This window comes from Odontesthes bonariensis, chromosome 20 (genome assembly GCF_027942865.1).
Source record: "Odontesthes bonariensis isolate fOdoBon6 chromosome 20, fOdoBon6.hap1, whole genome shotgun sequence".
Classification (NCBI taxonomy): domain Eukaryota; kingdom Metazoa; phylum Chordata; class Actinopteri; order Atheriniformes; family Atherinopsidae; genus Odontesthes; species Odontesthes bonariensis.
Genome location: NC_134525.1, coordinates 28,212,464 through 28,223,860, shown reverse-complemented (window position 1 = coordinate 28,223,860; position 11,397 = coordinate 28,212,464). Strand labels below are relative to the sequence as shown.

The 11,397-nt window shown below is 38.2% G+C and overlaps 1 protein-coding gene across 1 annotated transcript; it reads right to left on the bottom strand.

The window, feature by feature from the left end:
- Positions 1-4,900: 4,900 nt before the first annotated feature.
- Positions 4,901-10,675, bottom strand: LOC142369843 (CBY1-interacting BAR domain-containing protein 2-like). Its single transcript, XM_075452243.1, has 9 exons — positions 10,580-10,675; positions 10,183-10,420; positions 10,028-10,096; positions 9,240-9,341; positions 8,670-8,675; positions 8,488-8,592; positions 8,266-8,379; positions 7,490-7,697; positions 4,901-7,337 (listed from the first exon to the last, which is right to left on the bottom strand). Exons 1-9 carry the CDS (start codon positions 10,597-10,599, stop codon positions 7,150-7,152), a joined length of 1,050 nt encoding a protein of 349 aa, XP_075308358.1. The 5' UTR covers positions 10,600-10,675; the 3' UTR covers positions 4,901-7,149.
- Positions 10,676-11,397: the final 722 nt, after the last annotated feature.

Below are 11,397 nucleotides of genomic sequence, written 5' to 3'. Positions count from 1 at the left end.
TTTAATTTTTGTTTTGTTTTATTTTATGAAGTGCCATTTGAGGTGTGAAATGGATGACTTACAATGACATGCATGGATGTGATGAAAAAATACTGTGAAGAATATTTTTTTATCTCCGAAGAACCCTGCTATATTTAGCCAGATATACTGACGTGTCATTGTGCTAAGCTGACAGCATCACACAAACTCACATAGGTTCTTTTATCTACCTGTACTTATGATATCCAGTACTCCTGCTCTGTTTATCTGGTCTATAGTGTAATCTCATTTCAGATCAATGCAGCCCAGTGATATTACTCTGTAGGTACATTCAGTAAAATGTACTCCTTTCAAATTTATGTTCAAATGTTAAACAATATTAAACATTCCTAAGCTGAAAAACTTGGCTGTCACCCAGGGTGATTATTCAAAATGGGAAAATGTGGGAACTGCTCCAACATGAACTGACATGCAATTTAATTTGAACCCTGAGCTATATTTTGTATAATTGTTAGTTTTTGTTTTTTTAAGCTGGTGACATCTTACTTCAACAGTACAAGCTTTGTGTTTTGTTAAAATTTTCCGGACATCTATTCTAGTGTATGCATAACAATATTATCAAAGTAAGGAAGATCAATCCATTGATTTCCATCCCTGAATAAAAGGAAAAAAACAACTCAACAAGGTAATTTACAAAGTGTGTAAGTATCCAAGTATGTAAAACAGAAGATGCATCAAGTAAAAAAATGTGGCATGGTCAGAACAGATTAATAACTTGTGCTTTAAATGGCAAATTAACAGTTTGAATTTGATGATGGTGAGGAGGAATCAATGATGAACAAGACAGAAATAATTAATTTTGTTTTGATAAAGGTACATCAATATAGAGTAGTTGAGAGCACTTTGACATCTGCGGGGCAGTAGAGCAGTCAGCTGCCAATTAGAAGGTCGGTGGCTCGACCCCCAGCTTCTCGACCACATGCTGAAGCATCCTAGGGCAAGAAGCCCATCGAAGCCCATGTTGCCATCATCCCTCGGTGTCTGAATGTGGCACTGTGAAGCCTGTACAAGTATATAGACTAAGATATGCTATGTGGGTGAACCTCACAGCACTACATTTAGTGTAGTGCTGCGAATGTCACGGCGAGGTTGCCAGTCACCTTTATGTTTTTGGACCCAAGAGCAGACGCTGGAAACAGGGAGGATAAAGGTTAACAGAGTTTATTGTACGGAGGAGGTGATTTTAAACTGATAGACAAAAGACAAAAAGGAAAAAAAACTGAAAGGAAAAAAAATGTGAAAATATGTGTGATTTTTTTTCAACCAGCTAATGGCAACAAGGTGATTGTAATCATGATTAAGTACAAAGTTAGGGTGGCTGTAGCTCAGGAGGGGGAGGAGGCACCTATATCAGAAGGTCAGTGGTTCGACTTCTGGCTTCTCTGGGCCACACTTTGAAGCGTCATTGAGCAAGACACTGAACTCCACATTGCCTACCGATATGTTCATCAGTGTATGAATGTGTGTGAATGCATAGAGGACTCAGGAGTAAGACATGAATGTGGAATACAGTGTTCAAGCACTTTGAGTGGTCAACAAGACTGTCAGGGTACGAGTATTCCTTCTTGGGTTTCTGGATTTATTGTTTCACTTTGATTTATGTTCTTGAGTTATTGGTTTGTTATCAGGTTTTCTTCATTTTGTATTCATGTCTTTAGTTTGCTTTTTAAGCTCTTCGTTTGTTTTTATTAGTTGTTCTTGTCATTAGTCTTGTCTTAATTCAGTTATGTTCGTTCCTGTTTAATTTTCTCAGTTATAGTTACCTAAGCTTCTACGTCATGTTCATTAGTTCCACTCATTTCACCTGTGTCCAGTCTGCTCAGTTGTTACTCTTTCACTAATCACTTCTCAGTATTTAAGCTCACTGTCTTCTCATAGTCTTTGTCAGATCCTGGCTGTTGTTTCACCCATAGTTTGTGTTCCATAGTTGTTCATGCTCCTCTGTTTTAGTCAGCTTTTGTAAGTTCTTTGGGTTTTGTTGTCTCAGTTCAGTTTTTTGGTTTTCTGGCTTTTTCCTTTATAAAAAAGTTTAGTTTTCCTTCCTCCAGCTTGTTCTGAGTCTGCATTTGGATCCTTCTCGTTTCTACACAAAAAAAACAATCACTGAAATGTTTCAAAACAATTCTCCTCAAAGAAAAACTCGAAGGAACAACTGCACTGAACATTACATTACATTACATTACGGTCATTTTGCAGACGCTTTTAACCAAAGCGACTTACAATAAGTGCGTTCAACATCGGTAGGCAAAAGAACTTCAGGCCATGTGGGATTCTCAACCTCAGCCTGAGAAAATTTCAGTGCTGTGGAAGGCATCTTGCCTAATTCAGGTGCATGTAAAATCTCATCCATCTACCCTCAATAACTACTAGGGGTGGGGGAATCGATTCACAAACATCCAAATTTCGATTATTTAGAGTAAGTAATACCGACGGTTCTAAAATGCAGAACTAAGAAGCGCCGTACGCTTAATCTACGGGATATCCGTTCATTCAATTATTCCATTCAATCTGGCAAACAGAAAAATGAAAAAACAAGTCAATATTTCGTTTTTCTGTATTCTGTTTCACCAAAAAATGGAAGATTGGTGTTTGTTTTCCTATTTTCAGCTCAAAACAGAACAAATAATAAACAGGGAAACCAAAACTAAATAATAAATCTAATTTACCCCTGCAGGGACTCAAGCAAGAAAAGACTTGAGACTGAAAAGTTGTCCACAAGACAAAATGTATAAAATATGAAGTATACTATAGAATTTAAGATGGCTCTGTCAGAAGTTAGCCATGGTGCATGAGAACTTTAAGCAATGAACCTGGATTTAATTTGGCTAAAGGTAATTTCTATCTGTGCCCTTGTTTTAGCATGTGCATGGTTGAATGCCCTCTCCGCCCTTGTTCCTGGATCAGGATATGGCGTGAGGAGGTACGGCCAGCATGCATAGCCTCTGTCCCCAAGCAGGACACCATTGAACTCTCCTGCAGAATAAGAGAAATGTTGGATGGATATACATGTGTTAAGACTTGGCAATTTGATGCAATATGTGCCTTATATGGCACATAATAAAGTATGACGAGCACTTTCAATTCCTTAAGATGACCTCTACACCTGACCTCTCATTAGATTACCAAAATTATGATTATGCTATATACACCTTACTTCAAAAGTACACTCCTTCGGGTAAGTAAAATTCTTGCGCCTTGTGCAAACCTCTGTGCCAGTGAGGATGCTCGGAACATCCTAGAATCATGAACTGATCCCGGCCATTTAGCCTCAATGTTGGAAATGAAATGACCTCCATCACAGATCATCTGTATGCACGGAGGATAGGAGTCAATAGCCGCTTTAGGACAGAGCCGTTCTAAGAACGGTCCACCTCGAATTTCGTTCTGATAACTGTCCTTCCCAAGCGGAACTGTTTCAGTCTGCATTTGCACATGAGTCGGGACCAGGTCGGGACTGATGCGGTGCGCGCAGCCATCTGCGTCAGTGACGTGTTACTTTAGCGCCACATTCAACAACAAAACAAAACAAAACAAAACAAAACCCGGTAAAAGTAAGGAGAGAAGAAAAAACACCACAAAGAAGCTAATATGGAGAGCGGGGAGGCCACTGTGTTTATGGTCTGCATGATGGTAATATTAATCATGGACGATCACATCAGACGTCTAACATCGAGGCTGGAAGAGCACACAGAGAGAGTCAGGAGACGAAGGATCGAGCGCAGGCGATACTTTTTCATTTCATGAAGGAAGAAAGGAGAGCAGAGCGCCGCAGACAAAGGAGACAACGTGTAAGTTTAACTTATTAAACACGCGCCGGTTGTGTCTGTGTCGTATGAGGAAACATTTCAGCCGTGACAGCATGACATGGGGCGTAGCTACCAACCACCAAACACCTCCGTCAGATGTGTTCCTATAGAACCCTGAAAAGACCCAGCCTAGGAGAAGGAGCTAAAATGGTTATAGGAACTAAGGGCCATGGTCCCGAGTTCCTGTATGTGCGAATGCGGGAAAAAACGGCCCTGTTCCTGAAAAGGTTATAGGAACTGCAAAAGGTTCCTACAGTGGGAATGCAGCTAATGATGAGGTACTTGGTTTCACAGGGCATAAATGTAACATTGCTCAGCATTACTCAAAGGGGTTTATGTGGTGTTTTTTGAAATGAGAAATCCACTTCAGAGTCCAGTATTACCTGTCCCCCATTTTTCTGAGTCTGGTCCTACGTGGGTGTAGATCGGATGTTTGTTAGGTATTGATTAGTTTTAATGAATACCATGTTCTTTCTCATTTAATTTCATGTTCAATACGTGTGTATATTTGCGTTTCTTTAGTTGCACTGGCACCGACTGATTGATTTTTCGAGACAGTGAAAGTGGTGATAAGATAACCACAGTTTTTCTTTCGTTTTTTATACAAGACATGAGTTGCGGGAGCGCAGAATTCTAGGTGGATATTTCTTTCGGGAGTCCGCTTCAGCCGGTCGGACATTCTTTGAGACACAGCTAAGCTAAGCTCCAACTTTAGCCTGCCCATGAGCAGGCTAGTTCAGCGGCACAAGTTACCATGGTTACTCAGCGGGCATTCAAATAAACTACGTTCGATTACCCAGAACTATCGAGAAAAGCCAGGCTTTCCGCTAATCCAGCTTTGTGGAACACCCCTCAGCTCAGCAAGAGGCTGAATGGAGCCATTTTGAGGCACAGCATGGGGAGGAGCTAAGGGAGGTGCTAAAGCAGGGGTGTCAAACTCATTTTCACCGAGGGCCACATCAGCATAATCGTTGCCCTCAAAGGGCCAGATGTAACTTATAAATGTAATAAATGAAATGTAAAATAAATGTAACTACTCCTTAATGTTAAATAACTCTGAATTTATTACTTATTCAAGTTACAAATATTACATATATATTTGCATAGATGTAAAAATAATATGTTTGCTTGTTGCTCTGTTATTATATCATAAATCCTTTTAAGTTGTCAGCTTATGAAACCCACATCAACTCCATCAATCAACGGTCAAACCATCCAAGTGAATAAAGAAAAATAACATCAAACACAAGTTATGACATTTACTTTGTTTGATATTTCAAAACTTGAAATATCAAACAAAGCTAGCTTTTACTGCCGCATTGTTTTCAGTTGTGGCTTTTAGCGAACACATTCTGCTGCGATCGTAGTTTGCCTTTTAATTCTCGGGCAGTTTGTTTCTTGATGCCTGATGTTGGCACACTCAGCTCCGTGTTTGGTCTCAGAATGCGGACGTAGATCGTACTCTTTGACAACCGCCACCGCCTCATTACACAGAAGACATACCGTTTTTTTTCCTTGAAGCACAAACACGTATTCGCCTTCCAATCTTTCTTGAAACAGAATAATTGATGCAGATGGAAGATGGCATCTGCATCAATTTTTCTCTTCCTGGACATTTTGGGATCATTATTTGTATTTCTCAATTCCACTCGTTGGGAAAATCGCATCGATTTGGAAACATTGCAGTCCAGTGGCGGGGTGCATTGTGGGAAATGTAGTTTTTGGTCACTGCACGTATTAGACTATTTTTAGACAATCAGACCTTTTAAGCTCTCGCGGACCACATAAAATGACGTGGTGGGCCACATTTGGCCCGCGGGCCTCGAGTTTGACACATATGTGCTAAAGGGTTGACTACCTGGGTTACGTTTAAGATCCTTAGGTCCACTATACACTGTTTTTCAAAATTGCAAGTTATGAATGCTTATTCAGTGAGACAAAAAGAAATATTGCGAAAGCATTTGAGATGTGTTTTTTGTTATTTTTTTTCGAGTAAATCAAACACTCCACACACAGCCAGTGAGATAGCTGTCTTTTTGCCATTTAATGGGACATAATCGGTCACAATCAGAGGTCTGTCACATGTCTGTTGACATCATGTGCATATCCTCTATTGGTGTAATTTGGCCTTACAATTATTCAACAATTCTTTCTATGACTATATGTTCAATAAAACTCTGTCAGAAAACAAAAACTGAAAAAAAAAAGAATTTCACTCACACAACCAGAGAGCACTTCTCAACAAAGAGGAAGGAATTCTACAAGTTCCTATGTATGTAGATGTATCATAATGATACCTCCTATTGTTTTAACTATCAAGAAGATGCAAGCTAGCTGGCGCCCTCTGCAGTAGTCTGATTCTGGGGTATAGCATCATACAGTAAAAGAAAGTATCAAGCAAGGTGGAAACTTCCCTACTAGCCCATTAGCTGGCCCTATTCAACCTAGCACTCCAAGAGCTTTCAGCTTCACTGCTGAGTGAAATCTGGTGGCCCCGGAGCCAAGCTGAGTGTCTGCTCTTCTTGCTTCCAGGCTTGCTCCCATTTGACCTTGAGCTAGCAAGCAAGCTTGTCGTCATTTCCTACAGCTTTCTTATTGCTGTGGCTCCTTGCTTGGCATTGCTTTGGCTGTGTTCTCCACCTAGCCTGTGCTAACTTCACCTCATCTTGCTAGCTTTTCATTTAAACTGTTCACATCACATGCAAATTAGCTGTAAAACCCCACCCTACAGGAGAAATCCTGATTAATCTGCACTAGTTCCTCCAAATAATCTACGTGGAACATAAAGGCTTCCTGACCTTGCCTTTCATAGACTTTCTTTGGTGTTCTGCAGATTCAAAGTAGTCTTGGTATGATATGTCTTGGAGCATATAAACAAAAGAGCTTATGGACAGGTTAAAAAAGTTAAAACTTCTCATCTCAGTCCTTTATATTTTTCTCAATCCTTTATGTTGTTTGAACAAAAAAGATTAAAAAAAATTACATGATCTGCAAGTTTGAGCTTTGGTCAACTTGGTCAAATTGTGCTGATATAAGGTATACACAAACATTTTATTCACAATAACTGAACATCCATATCTTATTTGTCTTGATCAAGGCTTAGTCCTTTGCAGACAAGGTCATTTACACCATTAATCTGTGTCTCATTTTAGCTGATGAGCTACATTTAAGAAAAAAAACACGAGAAATAATCCTCAAAATGCGTTGTTTGATCATGTCAATTGCACTTTTACAACAGTCATTACAACAACTCATGTAGGTGTACATAGGTGGATTTGTATCTGTGCACAGGCTGTAACATCTGCTATCTGTGCATCTGGGCATATTGAGCAGCATAAGACTGCCGGCTGGTGTGCCTACCCTTCTCTATGTCTGACTCAGACTCATCCTGTTCTTCCCCTTCTATTTCTTCTTCATCATCATCTTCATCATCTTCCTCCTGTTCCAGTTCCAGTTCTTCCGTGCCTCTCTGATGTTGTAAATTGCCGTGAAATTGCAAATGAAGCAAATTTAGAATTTTCAAGTTTACTGACGAATGGACCTCAAGACTAGACTTCAAAATTGTACATAGCATACAGTAACTACAATTTCTGTCTCATTGTTAGCTTGCCTTGTCACCATCATACCAAGGACATTAGGACTCACCCTTTTAGCTACTTCTTTATATTGCTTGTATTGTTGTCTGTGTCTTTGACCTGTGTTAGAGGCCTGCATTGAACTTAGGCCTTGGGTTTTCAAGGAAGCCAGAGGAGAATTGGAGTAATGGCTTATAAAATGAGAGGAGTGGGTGCTAAGAGGGCTGTCCTGATGCCCAGCTTGAGAGTCAGTCATCCTAATTCGACCAGTGAACAGCTGTGACAAAAAGAAACCAGAAGACAGTGTCATGCTAGCATGAACATAGCCAACATACTGGTAAAATACACAGTTGCAACAATTTTAGTTGTTGTAACACTTCTGAAAAAAAAAAACAGAAGCAAAACAAAACAAAACAAACACAAAAAACATTCAGAAATTATTTAGAGACAAGAAAGGCTTTTAGTAAAGAGTATAAATTCAAGGGACTCAAGGAAACTGTATGGCTTGTTTAAACTTAATCATATGAGTGAAACTTCTCTAAACATATTTTGTATCTTTAAAGTGGCATTTTTCCCAAACTCTGTATGACTTTTAGTATATATTTTATTAATAGTAGTAAACAGCTTTATACGCGTTCAACAGACTAAGAGAAACTTTATTTTTCCTTTAGAGTTGTGTTTGCTGGCTTGATGTTTCTTCTAGAATTTATGCAATTGACTGTTTGAATATTAATGTCCACATAATAGCTTGCTGTGCCCCAGTTGTTTTGTACTGAGCATGTAGTGTAAACCATTTTTTCTAATAGTTACTAATTGTATGTTACTATTGGTGCTGCACAACCTACCTCCAGATCCTTTTGAGTATTTATTGCCTCCAGGTTGCAGTGTGTGTGTGTAAAGACTTCTAGTGCTTTAGCATGGAAGAGCATCTCCACTGTAATAAAGTCTGTGAAAATTCTCTGTCAAAAAAAAAGAAAGAAAAAAAGGACAACATTGGCTGCAGGTCAAAAACTTAAGCTTTACCTGGATATGTGTACAGCAAAATAATTTATACGCATGAGACTTACTTTGATATCCTCCAGTTTTTGTTTCTGGAACTCTGTGATGGTCTCTTCTAATTTTCTCATGCTGTGTTGGGCATTGTTGGAAGCCTTCTGTACATTTACCTCTGCCTGTCAACAGGAAATAAACTGTAAAAATGATATGCTTTATTGTCAGAATATAATGGTCTTCGGGAAAATTTACATACCTGAGACTGAAAGTTGTAGTCAAGAAAACTTGAAAGTTGTATTTTCAAGTTCGAAAAAAAATTGTCACACAAGTAATTATGGTATTTTCAGTCCCACAGATCAGTGTATTGTGGCCATTGCATGGTAAAGAGCTGTGTTATATATAAAGTAATTCTATAATTAAGAGGTTGATAAGCCTCAAATCTATCAGGTTTCAGATGCTGTAACACTCTCCAGCTCCACCTTTCTAACCAAATATGTTTACTATGTGCTGAAAAAAATACCAAAATATTGATATCTGAATGTTAAACCTGGGCCATCAAAATAACAGTTTAGAAAATCAAACTGAAATATTCTCAAAGTCAAAGTATTATTTAAGACACATCTTTGAATTTTAATTTATGAAAGCTTTGGGCTCCCCAGGGAAATATATTTGAAATGCTGTGACTTTGAACAGTGATCTGCTGCACATCAGGACTTTGTTCTTACTGACCCCTTTGGTGGTTCATTGACAATTGATTAGTCACTAAAACCCTGTTTTTTTTATACTGTAGTGATGAAAAGAAAAAATGTCTGTATGCAAAGGATACAATACTCTGTCGGTCTGCTGGGTTCCTCCTTCGGATTTTCTCCAGTTTCTGTAACTCCTTCTGCTCTCTATCCAGGTCAGTGCTGAATTTCTTTAGATTAGTCTGGATGAAGGATAAAATTTCAGCCCATACAATGCATTGGTAAACCAAAACACAATGAGCCCCCCCCCTTTCCTGATATGTTATTGTGTTGTAATATAGGCATAAAGACAATAGCAGTCTTGCCCAAGGAATCCAACATCCTGGTTTACACCTCCTCAATGCCACTAAGATGATCCAACCTATAGTTGGCTGGCTGTAATGATTCAGAGTACTTGTCAGAGTGGTTAATCTCCACACTTATCCAAATATCCCACATATGTATATAAATATATATAAATATATAAATATATATATATGTATATAAATATATATAAATATATAAATATATATATATATATATATATATATATATATATATATATATATATATATATATATATATACAGAACTCACCCATTTATTTTTGCTCAGGACAGGAGATTGCAAGTTTCGGTGCAATCTGTTGGTTTCCTTAGCTAGGAAATTGTTTTTGAATTGGCTCTGTATGTATGAATTGGACTAATGTTGAATTTAATTAATTGGATTTGATTTGATTACGATTATGATTACAATTAATTGAACTCCAATTGGCTTGAATTGGACTGTATTATTGTAGTGCCTTGAGATGACATTTGTTGTAATTTATCGCTAAAGAAATAAAATTGAATTGAATATACATGTATGTCGCAAATTAGTATTGAACTCACCCTTTTATTTTTGACTATCTCTCCATAGGCTTTTAGAGGATGAACAACTCTTGTCTCTAGTCTCTCTATCTGCAACAACAGTGATTACAGACTTAGTAAGTGCTCGATTCCAAAAATGGATTTCACTGATACATTCATATAAAGAGTGTTCTAACCTGAGCCTGTCTATAATCTTGAACCATGGCCAGATCTTCAGCTACAATTTTGAGGCCAATCTGAAGCTCAGGGTCCTCTGTGCTGGAGATGTCAAAAAGCTGAGCCACCAGCAGGTCTGCCTTGTCTCTGAGCTTGGCTGTCTTCCTTGTATAGGAGGCCAGGAGGGAGCAAATCTCACCCAGGTTCTTCTCAGCATGTTTCATTGTCTGCTCCATGCTCCTCACCTGGACTTCTCTCCTTGAATAACAAAAATGACGAGGGTATGTTGCTATTTAGCATATTGAGAATTGATTAGCTTTATCACCAAAACCACAAATGCCCTGTCTAGAAAGATACCCTGACATAAAAAGTCTTAAATTAGATTTCTCAAGATATTGTTAAGCATAAAAGCTGTACCTGGAGATGAAACTGTTCATATTTGCTTTGTTTTCCTCTCGGTTTCTCCTCTGCTCCGTCGTTTGGTTCTCACCTGTGCAAAACAACAGAAGACAGTTGCCATGGGAATACTGACAACAAGACTGAGGCAGGGGTGTAAGAATTACTCTTTGCCACAAGATGGCAGAAGAGTGGAATTCAACGCCATGAAGTGAATCTGTGACTGTTAAGGAGTATTTATAAGCAGTCTGACGACAGAAGATGTTTTTTCCTAGTCAATTTCTATCTCCTACAGTGCAAAGGACGTGCATGGTTGATAATTCTTAATTGGCCCTAAGTTTGTTTGTTCAGCAAGGATAGATACTAGCTCCATAAATATAGAGGATATAGTTCATGGATAAAGTGGGACAGAGTCATTTGAGAACACAGTGATCTACACAAATGATAATAAAAGTGAAACAGCTACTTAAACCCACATCTGAAAAACCTTTTTTAATGTTGTGTTTCAGTCACCGATTTATGTAGAATTACAATGTTTGAGGGGATTTTATCTTTAGATTTACTTTTTATAATCTGTAAATGTGAAATAATTTAAACCTGCGTTTAGTCTCTCAAGACTATATTTATATATGTATATTAAGACTTGAAAGTCTTAATTAAAGACTTCAGCCCAAGTTTCATTAGTTACTCATCATCAAAGAGTATAAATAAGTCAAGATAAGTCAAGTGTTAAAATAATTTTTTAGAGTTCAGAATAGTTCTATTAGTTTTTCACATTCTTTTCAGATGAAAAGGATTTTGCAATGGATCCAAATGAGCAGCACCATACCTATTTATAT